Source organism: Calonectris borealis, chromosome 1, assembly GCF_964195595.1.
Source record: "Calonectris borealis chromosome 1, bCalBor7.hap1.2, whole genome shotgun sequence".
NCBI lineage: Eukaryota > Metazoa > Chordata > Aves > Procellariiformes > Procellariidae > Calonectris > Calonectris borealis.
In genome coordinates, this window is record NC_134312.1 from 132,384,444 (window position 1) to 132,403,250 (window position 18,807).

General features: G+C 38.2%; 1 protein-coding gene across 2 annotated transcripts in view; it reads right to left on the reverse strand.

Annotated features, from left to right (window-relative positions):
* Positions 1-231: 231 nt before the first annotated feature.
* The window catches only part of SMS (spermine synthase), a 56,500-nt gene continuing 37,924 nt past the window's right edge, over positions 232-18,807 (reverse strand). For both annotated transcript variants that reach the window (XM_075175051.1, XM_075175043.1), the window contains exons 6-11: positions 17,887-18,043; positions 16,896-16,983; positions 15,717-15,831; positions 15,086-15,165; positions 4,548-4,663; positions 232-1,409 (exon numbers count right to left, since the gene is read on the reverse strand). In XM_075175051.1, coding sequence (XP_075031152.1) covers positions 1,367-1,409; positions 4,548-4,663; positions 15,086-15,165; positions 15,717-15,831; positions 16,896-16,983; positions 17,887-18,043 — 599 coding nt within the window. In that variant the 3' untranslated portion in view covers positions 232-1,366. The remainder of the gene's footprint in view (positions 1,410-4,547; positions 4,664-15,085; positions 15,166-15,716; positions 15,832-16,895; positions 16,984-17,886; positions 18,044-18,807) is intronic.

Sequence of the window (18,807 nt, forward strand, 5' to 3'; positions counted from 1 at the left end):
AGAAAGTGTTGATACTAGGCATGGAAGGAAAAAAACATCATTATGGTTCAGGATTAGAGTGTTTAGGGAAATAGTGCACTTTTTATTCTATCTTGGAAACGTACGGAAATGCACAGAATGGTTATGTCCTTCCTACCTCCTTTCAAGGGGATCTTTTAAACACTGAAAGCAAAGTTTTAACCAGTACATAGCACACACTTACAAAAATAGAACTTTTCAGACAACATGAGAAACAGTTAAAGAAAAATGCTTTTATCTTTCAGAACAAAACTACAATGCAACCTAGCTTCCACTGATTTTTACACTGCAAGGGAATCTAATTCAGCAAAAGCCCCACACAACATGGTCAATCTGTGGCACTACAACCAGGACTTACCCGACTGCAGTAAACATACTTGCCTCAGAACATTCAATACTGGTGCACATGAATCTAGATCACACCCACATTTCTTTGCCCTCTAAAGGGACCTTTCCTTCATCAAGAACCTAGTGCTTCCCATAAGGCTGAGGAGTGTAATGCCCACAAGAACCTCATTACACTCAATTTCTTGCACTGTGATGGGATGGAAAACCAGCTTTAATTTTCATGCTGATAGAGTTCAAAGTGCCTCTATAATCTACTGTTAAATCCATATAAAGATCCAAATAATCAATATGCAGCAGCTAAAGAATTCCATGAGGTGAAAGGTCAAAGATTCTTCTCCTGCAGAAGAGATTACAGCAATGATGAATGAAACTAGAGTGAATAAACAAAATTCAAGATGACTAGCTTTCTTCCCTTTGCAATGCAGGATTTGGGGTATCCTTTCAGAAGATTTTTTCCTTTTTTTTTCTTTTTTTTTTTTTAAAGTTATGCCATTTTTCTCTATATGGAAGCACTGCGGTGTTCATTTTAAAAAAAAATCAAACAAAAAACCCTCTATCTTTAAAAAGCACCACAGATAAAAAAATCTGGTGGAAAACAAAAAAAAAACCAAAACAAACTCATGGATCACCCCTTCAGGGATGAAATGCTAAAGATGTCTTTTTTAATCAATCAGTTTGTGAAGATCTACAAAAAATAAAAAGGATCACATTCTAAAGGTTCAGTGCATTCAGCAGCTATACAGTTTTGCTGCTTATTCATCTTTAAGTTGACTTTCAAAAATAACACCCTAGCTCATCAAAATATACATTTTCCATTTGCTTTTAAATTAAAATAATAATAAAAAACATTTAAAGAATTCACAATCAATAGCATGACTAAATTTCAGGATCATCTACAGCATATAATTTAAAGGTTCAAGATGCCAATATGCAGCACGTGGCAGGCCTATATGCTCCATGCAGCATGTACATTTAGGATAATCTCAAATAATCTTGGTGTTCAGATGTCAGCTTGTTTCTTCCAAATAGTGTAGAATACCCATCTGGAGAAAATAAGCAGTTAAGGGAAAAAAAAAGTTTGTGGTACATAGTTAAAATGGAAGTAGTTCTTTTCACTTATATTTTGATTCTGAAAACTTGTGATAGCTCACAAAGATGGAGTAGGTAAAAAAAAAATCTCAAAAGTGAAATCTCCTCGGATCCTCTTTTTGGCTCAGCAGTTCAAAAGAGCATCCCATTTCCACTGAAACTGAAATTCTTTGCAAAACTATGTTTTTTTAATTCCTGCTGCAGCTTTCAGGTGGTGCATTCTTCTTCCATTGCAATGACTGAACAAACTACAGAAGTACTTCAGGAAGAATGATCAAAACTTTGATGAAGAGTTCACCGAGTTGGGATCCCACTTGCTCATCTTCTCAATTGTAAAGCAGCAAGCTTGAACAGAAAAGAGACATCCAGCTACCTAATCTGTGAATCCCTAATGCATACACAATCAGACACAAAATTAATACCAAGATGTTCAGTAGCTGAACTCTAGGTGTCCAGGTATCTTACTGGGCACAGATTTAAGTGTCTACTGCCTCTTAACTGCCTCAACAGTGGTTCTGCTGAATGCTCACTTAACAGATGCATCTAAATTTTGCCTAGGCTTTTCTTGAAAACCTTCTGCAGTGTTTGCCTTGGGTACCCAAACACTTTGCAGAAAGCAGACCTTTATGTTGCCCAGACTGAGCTAGAAGCAAATACAGAGCAACTGGCAGCTGTATCAATGCTCTTTTTGCCGCTCCTCTGGGGGGACATGGACCCAGCTTCAGCAGAGTCATACAGAAGCTGTGCTCAAACCACAGTTCTCTCCTAGCAGGACAGGCAACTGATCCTCAAGAGCTCTCTTGCCATGCTGGGCACATGAGAGAGGTCAGAGCTACATAATTCCACCTGCTTCTGGAGAAGGAGGTCGAGACATGAACATCACCTTGTTTAGAGCTACAGCAACAGCTGCAGAGTAAGGCATAGATTTCTGGGATTTATAACTTAGTAAAACCACATAAAAATATATGCTCTTCTCTTTACACAGCAAGGTCACACATGCTCCAGATGGGAGACCCCATGTTCACCATAAGGTCTTGGTGGAGACCTCAGAGACACACATGCTTTCCTTAAAAGAGAGAGCTGGCTTTTATGTCAACAGCTACTTGAATTTCAGATGACCCCTACAGCAACACTGGTAAACACCAGAATTTCAAGTAACAATTACACACAACAACAATTCTTGAAGTAGGCAAAACAAGTAACAATAAAAAGTGATAAGCCAGTTTAGTACTTTGGCTGCATTCAGGTACCCATGCAGGTAACTTTTGGCCAGACTACAAAAATGAACATTTGCATAAGTGAAAAGATTTGTTCAACGGCTCAAGAGATTTCAGGCACTTAAATGAATGTCACAAATGTGTCACATTCTTCAGAAAGAAATAAAACCCTAATTTTTGATTGCTTGTCACAATCCTACTGTAAACTATCACATCTCTCAGTCATCTGTGAAACAGCATTTGGGTATAACCTTCCATTCAGATACATACTCCTACTTGGAAATCTTTAAGTTTCAAGAAAGGAGATAACCTGAAATGCAGGTCAAGGGCTAGCAGAAGTCCAAGGCCAAATTGAAAGTTAGAGTACTTACTTTGGGCTAATCTGAAGTCATGAAGATGACTTCTCCTTTAACATTCCTGTACCTATACCATTATATCATTGTTATATCATTGTTAATTCATTCAGAAAAAGCAAATTAATAAAACCTGCCCAATTTTCTCTAAGAACTGTTCACTTTCAAGTTCCGTTATATCTATTTAGTGGCCAGTTTTAATAAATTTATTGCTAAAAATATTTCATATCTGTTAGCTTACTAGAAACATTTAAATGTATTTTTCAAAGGAATGAAGTAGCATTTGCTACTTGATTCATTTAGAAACATTTTGCATACTTCCAAATAAACCATGCATTTAGAAGTATTTAGAAGACTTTCTGAGGATGCATACTTCAAATCACATATATGTTGCATTAAGGCCTGGCAGTTGTAAAGGCAGAAATAACTTAACCAGTTTCTCTGAAATTGTAAGCTACAAGGGCAAATATCTTCATATGCTCTTTCACTCTTTCTTTTTGTCTTGAAAATGTTAAGATCAAATCTGAGTTTCACTGGAGAGCTGCCAATGAGAAACAGGAGGAGCTTGTTACAGTCAGTATGGAGTCCAGAACAGCAGGCTACAGCATTAAACAGTATCAAGATTAGAGACAGAAGGGAGGCAAAATGAACACACAGACCAGAAGAAAGGCTGTGGCAGAGTTTCACATGCTTAACGTATTATGAATAAGCAGATCCTGGGAAGATCTCTCCCGTCAAGAGAGAGATAGCCACAGCAGGCATTACCCTGCAGAAACATTTCCTGGGAGATCACACAAGTGTGGTGAACACTCCAGGCAAATGCAGCCAGCAGAACCACCCTATAGCAAATCAAAATGCCCCTCTAGAGCTGATGGCTTGAGGCTGAAACGTCTAGCTCCGTGTATAACTTGCTTGCCACCAATGAAGAAATTCTGAAGGATTATTTTTAGGAATGGGATGTTGCTGAGAAATGTGTGTAAGCCTCCACTTTGACTATTTTTTTCAGTTAACATTAACTAGTAATGATTGTTAGGAATCACTTTTTGCCCATTAAAAATCCAGTCTGAACTGTATGTTCAAGAATAGATCTATCAGAGAATGTTTAAAGATCTGGATCATGCTAATCTGTATGAAGTTAGTTTGGGTTTTTTTGTGAAAGAAGAAAAAGAAAAAGAAGATAGAGCGTTGCCAGAACTCCCAGGCAGCATTACCCTCATCATACACTTTATCCTACATCACATAAACAATACACTTGGAAACACTCAAAAACATTAACAAAAACATAGCCTGATCTTGAAAGGTGCTGATCATTTCACCAGCTGTGAATTTACAGCACCTTTAAAAAATAATTCCTGCAATTATCCTCAAAAATAAAACTGCAGTAATTCATTTACTGTGAAAAACCATTAATAGTGTTTAAATGAGAACTGCCTTCTTGCACTTGAGTTCATTACCTCCAAGCAATCTAGGCTTGCTTGATTTATTAATACACACTCTCCACTCTTTCAGTCTTTAAGGATACAATTCCATGTAGGAGGGAACGCACACAGTTTCTTTTGAAAACTCCACAGGACAATAAAGCCTGCTAAGCTGTTCTTCATACAGAGTCAAGGCCTCGGTCAGATTGATACAGTTTCCCTGAAGAAAAAAAAAAAAAAAAAACCAAAAGAAAAGTCCCAGTTACAATCAAGCAAATAAGCAAAATTGCAGATGAATATATACATTTTGACATTAATGCAAGGCTCCCACATGCTTCAGAACCAGATACATGCTGTTCTTAATATTTACAAGGCAAATACTGAACAGCTTTTCTTCATTCTGCCTACAGCAAACAACAATTTGTATCTTTTCAAGAAAGGGTAAGTATGAGGGGATTATCTATCTTCTCATTAGCAGAAGCAACCATTACGTTAGGGCTTCCAGTTAAAACAGACCACCATGTGTTGTTTACCTATAACATCTACTCAATAACCATTTTCTTTATGATTGCTTAAATATATTAGTAAACAGTATTACAACATCCAGATTTTCTCATTTAACATTGCCTAGGTCTTACAACATTTATATGCACTATAAGATAAACCCTATAACCTATTCATTTTAAACAGATTCTTCCACAGAGCAATATGACAAAATAAATCAGATTATACAGAAGTTCTGTGGCCGCAGGCTATGTTGTCTTGAGTTTCTGTGTATCATGCTTCTGAAAAGGAAGTGATTCCTATGATACTTTTTTTCTTGGACCCGTGTCTTATGTCATCTAAGAATATTAGTAGTATCCTTTTCAGAACAAAATAGTGCTTAGATGATTTCTCTAACAGTGGAACTATGAAATATCAGACACACTGAACTCACAGCATTCCTTCCCAAACAAATATTACCCAAACTTGGAATACAAACACATGTCAAGGATTACAAATGGTGAGGAATTAAAAAAAAAACCAAAACACAGACCAACTAATTACAAGCACAACTTTGTCCAAAGCTAAGTATTAACAAACTAAGTATTAACTGCAACATATACCTGGGATGCCCATATAAAGAAAGCTCTAATTAGAAAAGTGACTATCCATATCTGTAATGGGTTTGAAGATTTAGCCCAAAGAACACCAGACTGAACAAACACAAACTACCCAAAGCAATAAAAGTCAGTTGTGCCAGTTTAATAAAAAAACTTCTTGTCACGTTTCTTGCCTTTCTTGCCTACATAACTGAGTAGACTAGTTGATACTTTACGACCTTAAATACAATGATCTAAAGAAGAGCGTGGCAAATACAAGTTATTTGGATACCAATTTAAAATGGAGTAAAGTTGAACATAGTCACCACTGCATGGTCTACAAATTAGTCAGCTTTTGTTGTCCAGGTATGAGACACTGCATAAAGACCCACCAAATATGAATGTTCTGTTGCTGTGGCACAGCATAGAGACAAAACATTCTGCGATAACGGTCAAGGGGAAGAAGATGTTAATGGTCCTTGGCACACTGACAGCCAGATGAGTTGATTTGCGGTCTTCTACCTCCACCACTTCCATGAGGAACCTTCAGCTCAACATATAGGCCCCAAACATGATGCCCAATCATGCTGCACACTACACGTGAATAGCAAGTTATATGATGACGATGAATCTACCCTGGCCACACAGCATGTACATAACTGGTCATATGTGGGACAGAATGAGACATCTTCAGGAGACATGTGTCCCCATCCTTCCCTAATGGCTGGGTTTACTAGCTTATAGTATAAATGCCTTTTACCTTCACCTAGCACAAAGCCGACTTTCTTTTTCTGATTTCTAATCAGTAGAAACAGAAGTATTAAGTAGCATTTCTCCAGAGTTATTTTCAACATAAAAATCCTCGGCTTTCCCACATATTTTACCATTTCTAGTGGAGGAACAATGTTTACCACAGAGGAGAAAAAAAAGACAACAAAAAAGGGAACTTTCATGTTAATAAATACATAGTTCCTAGTAACCTAGCATACAACCTAAAGTCCCACAAAATGATGGCAAGAGACCCGAAGCACAAAAGTTCGTTATTTATCCCAGATCACAAGGAACATTAGTCTCAATGATAGGAGGACATGCATTAGAAAGAAAAGGGTCTAGTTAAATAAAAAAATAAGGGAAGAAAGTTGTTTACTAATACAGCCAGCTTCTTGGTTTCTAGAAGACTCTTTCTGTTGATGACTGGACAGGCCAAGAGCCTTCCAGCATAAGCACTTCTGAGTAGAGTACTGCTTTTGATCTTTAAAAGCCCTGAACTTTGCAAGAAAAAGAGACAAGAACAAGAAAGCCTAAAGCAATAGACTCCACCTATGGAATGGCAGTATCTTCCCTCTGCTCTGAATGACTTCTAGAAATGTTTGCGCACGCACACACACAATTTTGTGTGGTTTTTTTTTTCCCCCCAATTATTGAATGAGGTATCTTGTCCCTTTCTGCCCTTAGATAACACGTGTAACTCCCATCTGACTGAAAGAATGCAGGTGGTTCAACTAAGAAAAAGGAGCTAGATCTAATTAAAAACTATAGCTCTCTTACAGTCACAGCTTATTCAGTATTTTAAGACCTCTAACTTGACATGAAGGTCAAATTCTATAGGACCCCAGGAACAAAGGATTTATTCAACACTTCCAAAATGTCTGCACTAGCTATGTTTCACAAGTGTGTTGCTCTGCTAACACATTGTGAAGCTTTTAACTCGAAGAGAACGGTCTTTAAGAAATTTGCATTTTACGGTTTAGCTTCTGCTTTTCAGTGCTCCCAGATTTTTAAAAATGGCCTTAAAATAATTAAGTGCACACAGACGCAAGTGAAAGTTAATTTGCACAAAGCAAGGAATGAGTTTGACCAACAACTACCTCTGCTCTTAAAAACCAATGTACAACAGGCAGAGGCCAAAACAAGCAGAGATCTTATTTGAAATCAGTATGTCTAAACAGCTCCATCTACGTTGTTTTTTCTATGTAACAACATCAGATGATAACTAGAAACAAAGTGTATAATGCACATTCTGACTTTGGGATTTAAACTATTTTTTCTACTTCTTTTTATTGGTAGGATTTTTTCCCACAATGTATTTAAAACATTTCTATTTCCAAAGGAAGTGAAAAGAGACTTCATCCTACTGTTCTTCCTCTGAATTTTTTGTATCATGCTCAATGAATTTTTTGCATTGTGCTCAAGTTTTCACAAGTGAGAAAGAAAACCTCAACTTAAAAAATCCTATACCAGCATCTTTTAAAAAACCATGTTCTTGAAATCATGTTCTCATTCAAAAGAACTTGCGTAGAACATGTGTTAACATGTGTTTGATTATAATTTTGATCATATTCCACAATCAAACATGTTCTTGTTTATTTGGTAAAGGAAGATCATCGAATCATAGAATAGTTTGGGTTTGAAAGGAACCTTCAAAGGTCATCTACTCCAAACCCCCTACCGTGGGCACGGACACCTTCAACTAGATCAGGTTGCTCAGAGCCCCGTCCAACCTGACCTGGAATAGTTCCAGGGATGGGGCATCTACCACCTCTCTGGGCAACCTGTGCCAGTGTTTCACTACTCTCGTTGTGAAAAATGTCTTCCTTATATCTAGTCTGAATCTACCCTCTTTTAGCTTAAAACTATTCCCCCTTGTCCTGTCACAACAGGCCCCGCTAAAAAGTCTGTCCCCATCTTTCTTATAGGCCCCCTTCAAGTACTGAAAGGCTGCAATAAGGTCTCCCCAAAGCCTTCTCTTCTCCAGGCTGAATAACCCCAACTCTCTCAGCCTTTCTTCATAGGAGAGATGTTCCATTCCCCTGATCATTTCTGTGGCCCTCCTCTGGACCTGCTCCAACAGGTCCCTGTCTTTCTTGTGCTGGGGGCTCCAGAGCTGGACGCAGGACTGCAGGTGGGGTCTCACCAGAGCAGAGCAGAGGGGCAGAATCACCTCCCTCGACCTGCTGGCCACGCTTCTTTTGATGCAGCCCAGGACGCGGTTGGCCTTCTGGGCTGTGAGAGCACATTGTCGGCTCAAGTCCAGCTTTTCGTCCACCAGTGCCCCCAAGTCCTTCTCGGCAGGGCTGCTCTCAATATCATATTTGGTTTTGGGTATCAGAAAACAAAAGAGGTTTGTAAATAGGTAAGAGATGAACACTAAGGGAGCACAACTGCACAAAGCAGAACAATGAACAGACTACTGTAGTACTTGTTTAGTAACCTGTTATTATCCAGGGGACTGTAGCAGTTATTTGGTTCAGCCGCGCTTTACCAAACATGTAATTTTGTTTCAACATCAGACTGAATGCAAAAGAAAACTAAAAAACAACCTGTGTGTGTAATTTGAGTCATAAATAGAAAACACTGCTAGGTAATTTATGGAGTATACCACTATTATAGAGGAAGTTTAATAGGATACACAATGAGATAGAAGTATCCCTCTCCAGCAACAGACGAATCACTGCAGACAGTGTGGAAAACAACTTACAGGAACAATGAAACATGCCAATAAACAATTTTTACTTTTCAAACCCACAACTCCCCAATCGCAAATCAAGATCTTGCCTAAAGGTTCAGACATCCCACCTGGCTGTTCTATTAACCTCTCCTGGAGACACACCACAGGATTTTATAGCTCTGCGCAGTTACAATTTTTTTGTAATTATTTGGCTTTACTCAACAAAAAGCTAAGAATTCAAAAATCAAATCTACAAAACTTAGATGGGCTTATTTCAATAAAGAGAAGTTATTGAAAAAAATCACTGTTATTAACACCTTTCCATAAGAAGTGACCAGCTTCATCAACTAAGACTACAATGTTCATAACAATGTCAATCACACTTAGATGTTCTTGTTTTGCTAAAATATGACACAGGGAACCAAGCCCAGAATGCAATACAGTGATCAGTCTAATAAGCTGTGTTCATTTTAACTCCCCCCCGCCTAATGAAAATAGAGCAGTACATTTTTTGTTCTGAACAGCCACCATAAACTCAAACAAAAACTAATATTGAACCATGTTTAATATGGTTTAAAGCTGATGACTCACCAATTATACTTTTTCAAAGGGAAATAAGCAAAATCAGATGTTCTTTTTTCTCCCACACTGTTCAGTCAGTTTTCAACATACACAAAACCCCTAACAAACTCCTCTGCCTGCACCCCGCCCCTTACTTAATCTTTGTTCCACGTCAAACAATTTGACAGGTAAGAAATGGGGGAATGCTGAACATTTTTTTTTCTCCTTACCATGCATCTCTCTGACAGGAAAGTATTTGAGGTAGTTTTAAACTTTGAGATTAACAAATCTGAATCTTGTTTAAGACTAATGATTCCTGAACTGTTTCACAGCCTTTGCATTCTCAGTCTGCTCAGTGCTTGCACACACTTTGACAGCTCGTGCCTGTCTCCCAACACCAATTCTTCTGGGCTTTCGTAAGGCATACATTCTGTAGTACCATGGATTTAGTTTTCAGGTTTCTACAGCACAATGCACAACAAATTTAAATAAATACAATTCCAGGCAAACAGTAAAAAAACCCATTCCTTAAGATAAGTAGTAAAAAAAAGGATTTGTTTCAATGAACCCTATAAGTTCCAGTTAACTTTGCCCACCTATAAAGGGGATGTGTTCATCAACTGCTTTTAGGCTGAATTTAGGCCACTATGCTTCCTCCAACCTAGCAAGCTAGTGACTTGAAAGCAGAGGGAAAGGTCCCTTTCCATACTTGCCCATTTCTTACACGTCATTCTTCCGTGTCTTACCCTACATGTCATTGTTACTGGACATCCTTGTCTGTGTCTATACTAGAGAAGTTTAATTTTCAGTTTTAATTTTAAATGGTTTTCTATTTTTATTTTGTAATGACAGTGCTGGAGTTGAACATGGCCAAGGTTGGTTTTTTCCTCCTCACTTCAGAGTGACTAAGAAGCAGTAAGATACAGAGCATGAAACACCTAGCATCAAAGCTAGGTGTGAGTTTTGGGTGACAGGGATGGCTTTTAAGGAGATAATGGAGACAAACCTGACTGAAGCTATCTCTTCTGGCCAAACGATCAATTATTTTAAAACTGAACTCTCAGTAAACACAAGGAAATGAAATGTCTGTCCCTTAAAGACCCCCAAACTGCCAAGAAATCACACAGGCTCACACAGGGATGTGCATCCATTCTTCCAGCCTCCTTCCATGTTGCAGTCAAGGAGAACCCCGCTCCCTCTTTGGAAGTGCTAATTAGAAAACCTACACAGCAGCCCAAAAAAGGAGTGTAACTATGGAGTAACACCACGGTGGCCTGACACTTAGAGGGCAAGGCCAGGAAGCGACAGTTTGGTGAAGGGCCACGTGTGTGTGTGTGAGACATCTGATCCCTCGCACCAGTGGTTAGTGCTGTTTACTGGAACCCAAACCTGTGAGTGGTCTGAGACTGTTTCTATCCTGCCTGAGTTGGATGACCCAGACTAGGAAGGAGCAAATTCCTGTTCAGAGGTATTTTTAAAGGTTCCACTTCATAAACAGGCTGAAAATGATAGCCTGCTCAACCTCAAAGGATTAGATCAGCAGACCAAAAACTCAGCACAGAAAAAGGTATTTTCCTAGCTACACATAATCCACTGACAAACAGAGACAACCTTACAATCAGTCTCCACATCTTACAGAGCATAGTTTCACAGCTGTTGGGACAGTCTTCACATGCTACTTGGAAGGTGCAGGATAGTGATGGTTCAGGAAAAAAAACACAAACTCATCACACTAGAATCTACAAGTACACGTACTCCACTGAAGTTGAAAAAATCACTTGGGCAATCTAAAAATCATACTGGCTTTTAGAAGGTCCAATAGCATAAAAACACTTAACTTGTTCAGAAACAAGTCACTGGGAAAGTCCATTAGAGATGAAACTGGACCTCAGGATACACCAAGTTCTTATATCCTCACTGACTCCCACTTCTCTCCTCTGTGATGGTTGGGAACTTCCACCTGTAACTGGCTCCCCTTGGAGAAGGCAACACTGAGCACCTCACAGACCTGGACCCATATTACATCACTAAACACTTCAAAGCACCAGCTTCAGAAGGAGAAAGAAGAACAGAAATATGCAAGCCATATGACCCTGAAGCATCAGTGTAGTGGGATTATTTTCAACAGTAAGTTTTCACAAACAAGCCTGAAGTCTTAAACTTACAGACAGGGCTGCAAGTTCTGCAGGCTAAGGGTCCTAAAGCTCACCTCTCTCTGTCCAGGTCCTATGTAGGCTGCAAGACTCTCAATATGGATGATGCAGCTAAAAAAGCAAGGACATGAAAAGCAAGGCTGCTACTTGTACAGGTAAGTTTTTGTTCTCATTGTGATTACTATTTGTGGATGCATAGAGCAAGTATGGAGGCGTTTTCCCCCCTAATATACTTAAGCACAGACTTACAGCAGCAGAGAATGAGATCCATAAACTACCCTTTCTATCTTTCCAGAGCTGAAACAATCAAAAAGTCCCTCCTTCATCCTGAAATTGTCCACATATGTTCTTGCATCCCCTAAGAATATGAATAGTCTGAGAAACCTTTCCAAGTAGCATCTCTCTATAAATGTTAATAAACTCTTAGGCAATATTAGTTATCAGTCTCCACCTAGTGGTGAAAGGATATTCTGCATTATAGGGAACAACCAGGTGTATTAAGAGTAGCATGCCAAAAAAATAAATTCTTTTGATAATCTCAGATAGATTATATCTATCTAGAGTTAGACAGCTCTAGACCCTGCCTGCTGACAATTCATGTGCTGAAGAGAACATTTTCCAAAACTTCTGCAGAACTCAATGAAGAAGTGATGAGCATTTCCATTTAGTTTTCCCAGCAGTGGCATTTAAAGGGTCGGGCAGCAATACAGTATGTGAAAGGCTGGCATTCTGTGAACAGAATTCCACTTTTGGGTAAAGCATTTCTTGAGCACTGAAATAAATGACATTCTAACAAGATGCACAAGGTAACCCCTGCAAGCAGAACTGTCAGAGGACAGGCTACAAACTACAGAGGACAGAAGTTTTGAACATTAATACAACTTAATGCCAAGGCAGAAGCAGCAACTATAGCTACTGGCCAGTAGTCAACAGGACAATGACCCTTCTGCAGCACCTTTCCTATGAGACATTTCCTCATCACAGGAAAGGTCAGGCTCTAACAAATAGGTGGACATTCCCCCAGTCGCTTTTCTTGATGATATTTAATATATTTTATGTTTTGGAGAATCAAAATGCACTTCAAGAAAGCGTGGGGGGGCGCACACAAAGTCCTGGATTTTAAAAACACAACTGCCTTAAAAGGCATGTGATTCCTTCAGCAAAGTACAGCCTGCTAGCTAAGATAAGCATCCTGGCAGTAGACAGTTGGAACAAAAGTAACTTAAATTTCCAGTATTAATACATAGAGCTAAAAAACCCCGGCATTTAACAGCTAACACATCAGAGCATTCAAAACCATTTATGAGTTCCCAGTGTGTGACTAAGCTCAGCTACCAAAGTTGGTAGTGTTTGAACTTCTGTCCATAGTCTAACGCAATCCTTTGGATATCCAGCTTCAATTAGTTTAATTCAAAGCCTAATTTAAAGAAATCAGACAGCTGATTTTATTTAAAGCACCCCTAAAAGTCTGTTCTTCCTATGATCAGACTGAGTTTTCTAAGGGTTTTTCTGTTTGTTCTTAAATCAGGACCAACTGGGAAGAGGCTACAAGGACCATCAAATGGGCGGGGTAGTGTATCAGTAGATATATCAAAAACTCTGATAGCTGTTTGCCCCAATATTAATTTTCCTTTTTTCAACATCCTTAGGAAGACTAAGTTGGCAGAGTATACTGCTTCTGTACTCCAGCCTTTTCACTGGCTACCAGTTAGCCACAAGTCCAAATTCAAGCCACTTCAATTTTAATATTGCTTCTTGCCCATCCTGCCACGTCCCTCCTCATTGCTTTGGGACTGTGAAACTGATATTGCACAGTTTCACAATGGCTTAAACCCGCCAGGGCCGGTTCAGTGCTGCTGTCCTTTCATGTGCAAGCAGAGATGCTGGAGAGCTGAGTGATCTCCTCCCATCAGGACAGGACAGGCAGCAGGGCTGCACCAGTCTCAACCTCTACTGGTTTCAGCTGACACAAAACAACCTCTCTGTACCCTGGCTGCAGCCCAGCCATCACTCCAGCTTTCAGCACAAGCTTCTTCCCAGAGTCCTTCTGCAAAGTCTGACAGATACCTGTCCAAGACTACATTTACAAACGTTCTAATAAAGTCAGCTAGTCTCACTGCATAAGTATGACAACTGCAACACAAATGCTTGCTCTGTCCAAAAGATGTAGCGTCCTTTCAATATCGAAGTCTGTCATAAATTTTTCCACTATTAACAGAATAGAAAAGCCATTAAGATTTACAGTGTGATACAACCATATCAGTCATATCTTACATTTCAACCACAAGATAATTTATCTTGCCCATACTACAGCATTTTAAAATAAAGCAGCACATTAAAGTTGCCAAAAACATCATTCTATGAATTTTGCATTTCTTTATAAACCTGTCCAATTTTACATTAAACCAGTTCCTTTACACACCTCAAAGTCTACGCTGATAGGAACAGAGTTCAAATGCATAATTTTAGCTAGGTTATTTCAGGGTTTACGAGACTATTTCAAAATGCTGTACTTAGATGCTCCACACATCAGAAGGCTAGTTAAGGTATGGGCATGACAAAAGAAATACAACTTCAGAGACTTATACTTCACTCAACCATCTGCTGGTCTTGTCACGTTTTTGTACAATTGCACGCAGCTTTGTGGCATTCCGAATTCAGGATTACATACAGAAAGTATCTTCAGATGATATTTATATAAAATACTTGTATGATAATTATATTATCCACGAGGTGGCTATACTGTAGCAAGTACACAAATCTTGAATTATTTATTTTAAATGGAGTTGCATTAAAAACTTCATACACAAAGACAAAATCTTATTTATGACTATTTGAAATACTTTACAAAATGACAAGCATTGTAACAAATATATTCAAATGTTCAAAATCCATTTTGCAGAAGCCAAACCAGTGACTTGCATTAGGAGTGGACAGCAAGCAAAGAGAGAGTATTGACTCCCAAATGACTAATTTTCTCGTCCTATTGCACCTATGTCAAATTCTTACACCTTTATGGATGACAAATTTTCATGTCTTACATGCTACAGCTGGAGACATTAGCTTAAAAACCATGTATCTGTTTATAAAGGACATCTGTTCTGCTTTCCCAAGAATTGCTTACAGCTAAAATATTCTGTAGTATGCCTAGCTGAGTCTTGAAATTATGCTTTTAAATTCAAAGACACAATTCAACTGAAATAATGAAAAAAAGACGAGTTGCAAAGCCCAAACTTCATGCAAAAATGCCTAATGAGTCATTAAAAGGAGAAAACCAGCTTGCTAGTAGATTTTTAGTTTGTTGGTTTGGTTTTGTCCCCATCTTTTTTTTTTTTAACCTGAAAAATGCAGATTGCAATACATATACAGCAAGACCTTTCTACATCCAGATATCATACCTGTGTGAAGTATTTTCCATCTTGTTTCAGTACTTTCATTGAGAGGTCAAGAATCAACCGCAGAAATTCCCATGTGGAATCTGCATATAGAGTATGATTTGAAAACAGAAGAGCACATTACTGGCTTGTTCATTATTACATATTCAAGACTTGCAACATATCTGCTGTTTGAAAAGTAGCTATCCTACACCTTTAAAAAAAATACAAACAACAAACCAACAAGAAAACCCGAACAGTAAAAAACCCACACAACTCATACACAATGGCAATGATGGTGGAAGTATCTCTGTTTTTCTTCACAGTAATTTTCCAGACGTTTCCAAGAAATTATAGAGTGGGGAAAAATTTACTGGAGTGTGAACTCCCCACATACTTTCTCAAGAATTACATGAGTTCATATTAATCTGGAATAAGCGCACAGTTTTAAAAAGTCCTAGGGACTTGCTAATTTTTTCTAACATTCAAGAAAAATTCAAAAAGAACAGATGTGTTACTATAATTCTTTGCTTCTCAGATTTGCTATTAAAAAGGTAAGAATCCAAACTGTTGCAAACTGTCAACTATGATGCAGCGGAGGGGCAGAAACATGGAAAAGCCTCAGAAGTCTAGGAAAATAAATTAGAAGATTAACCTTCTTCTGGAGATGTGGAGATTGGAACAGCCGTCAGATCATTAATTACATAATCAAACATCCTTCCTTCTTTGGCATACCTCTTCAGTACGGGAATACAGTCTTCAATTAGAACCTATAAGAATGAAATACTGTAGCTAGTCCTCAAAATACCCTAAAACTGAGCAGGTTGACCAGGAACAAATGCGGCTTCACAGGAATTAAGAGGAGGGGAAAAGTACAAAACTAAGTATCTGTTTAATTTTAGGCTCCATTTTCAACTTTTTACATCATCTAAAAAGGAGTAACAGTTGTAAGAATTATGACAATGACAATGTAGGCACTATAGGACTGAATTTCCTAGCTCTGTCACTGATTGCTGGGTGACCACTGTTCTACCTACCAAATGGTAACAACAGTTAGAGTCCCCCAATATACACGTAAAATAAGGTATTTGTAAGAAGGGCCACTGACTCATGCAAAGTAGCATGTCACCTCTATTAATTTTTTGCATGCTTTTTTTAGCTCACACCTGTAAACTAGTATCTGTGAGAGCCTTAAGGAGCAGTAATGAAAACAGAAGGAAAAGATTTCCAGTGAAGATGCCAGATTACACCTGGGCTAGTTTATAAGCTCTGTCAGATGCAGCACATAAAGACCTTAACTGCAGGGATGCATTAATTTCTTTTTTTTTTTTATTTTTTAATATACTAGCAGTGTAACAATAAGAGATTTTGCCTGCAAATTAAAAATAATTTTAATATTGTATTACAATAGTGTATTACAAATTCAGATATTCTCAACAGTACAGGACAACTAACTTAAATACACATTTCTTCTATCTTTTCATCAATTTAAGGAACGATGTTTAACACTGCATCCTTACTGCTATTTCCTCTTTAATTGTAAGCTACAGTAACAAACATTCTCCTATTTCACGTTCCTTAACAGCTACATATAATTATTTTTAACAGAGTTTGAAGATGGAGAGTTAAAATATTTTGACATTAATGTATACTTCCAACACAAATCCCACTGCCAAGTATCAAAATTTAGGAGTGTCATAAAAAAGGAAAAAATACTTCCCAAAATTAAGAAAAATCAGAAAATTTTCCCCAAAACTTTGCCACAGCAGTCTTCCAGGCTAGATATAACTGTATTTAAAATATTACTTCTAATGAAAGAAAAACAAAAAGTTACCTGATAGCACTCTCCTTTCAGATTGTCTAAGACATCTCCGCATGTTTTACGCATGTATTTTTTACACCCGTCGATCACCATTTGGTCAATGTTTGAAGCTGGTTAAGGCATTCTACATTCCAGAAGTAATACAGGTAACAGTTCCTATTTCTTCAGAAATAAATACTCAAAAAGGTGACATTCACAAAAGAATAGCAAGATGTGTATCTTGGTATATATATTGCAATAGCCTCTTGATTCAGTTAGAGGTTTAGGAAGTGCTTATTTTTGTTTCTAACCACTACTGCTGGTACCTTAGGTTACCATTACTGTGAAAGCTTGAAATGTGAACAACAGGATGGTGTATTTAAAAACCCCATAAAGCTAAACTAGGTTAAGACTTCAACCTACATTTTTAAAACAATTATTTTTAGTTTCTAGCAAAGCGATCCCAAAACCTAGGATGATCAACTTTTCATATGGCTAAAAGTGATTTACATTACAAACTATTCGAACTACAGAATGTTGAAAACTTGATTTGTACCAGTATTTTTAAGACAGGGCAAGAGTTGGTCATTCTGCCACAAACACAATTTGCCACGTCCTGACATTCCTATTGATTAAACTTTTTTGCTTCTAGGGATTATTTTTTTATAGCTTTCTTTAGAAAAACAGAAGAACCCAAAAAGGCAGAACTCAGCCTTGACAGACCTGTCTTCTGTTATCAGAGAAGATATCAGTCTGATGACAGAAGCATTCCTTTCCAGTTCTATGTAAATTGCTACTCAAGAGTTATAGTATGGATTTCGAACTTCAAAGCATGTGCTACATAATGATGCACAAATATGTAGTGACTGGGTCTCTCTAAGCTGACAAAAAGAAATTTCGTTTTAGACCCTATCTCCTCACTGAAACCAGGATCTGATAGTTAATTGTGCTCAATGCTAAGACATCAGCAGAAAACACAGGCTGAAAAATGTTGAAACGAATGATCAATCATTTGTCAAAGGATATCTCTACCATAGTAACCATCTTTGGCTTCAGTTTGACTATCTCATATAGTATACCTCCATCACCACCTCCTAGGATTAGTACTTCTTTCCCAGTGTAGTCTTCCTTTCCGCTGCCCATTATGGCTTGAGTATATGCCAGGTCACTCTCTGCCAGATCTGAATGGAAGGAAGAGAAAGAGTTAAACAGAAACATTGCATCTTTGATTCTTCTCATTAATTGGTATTAATTTGGTATTAATCCAAAGGTGATATAACACAGACCAAAGCAAGAGCATCTACAGAAACAACCTAGCTCTCAGAGACAGTCCAGGTAACAGAAGGCTGATGATTCACCAAAGCTAATGAGATCCTCCTCAGAATCCCACACAGGATTTCTCATGTTCTCAGTGCAAACCCAGCATTGGCTACCTCAGCATTAGGAAGTACTGTGTGCCAAGAGAAGCAAAGTTGTAGAGCAAAACTGTCAGTACTTAGGACTTGATGTCCGCACTTGATACTTCAGTGGGTTTTTACCTCAGACTAGTGCTGCAGGAGACAAATCAGGAGATTTTTGAAAGCACACTCTGGACCCCAACTAAAAAGAGCAACTTAGATGCACCTCAGTGGATCCCTGCACAGAAGCGTAAGTATGACCATTAACACCTAACTGCTGAAGGGCCCTGACACATGCCTTCTGCTGACTCGTTCACCATTAGCTTCAAAGCAGGCAATAACATTCCTAAGCTGTAATAACAGATCTGAGCCACAAGGGCAAAGCTTTGTGCAGCAGCACATCATGGCATTTCCGATCATTCTGCCTGGCAATAAGCACTTCGCTTATAAGTGCACAATAACGAAATGACACAAAGTATTTTAAAATCCCACGGAAGGTAAATAAGTAATGGCATACTTCCCTTTTTATGAGGCACATTGTGACAACG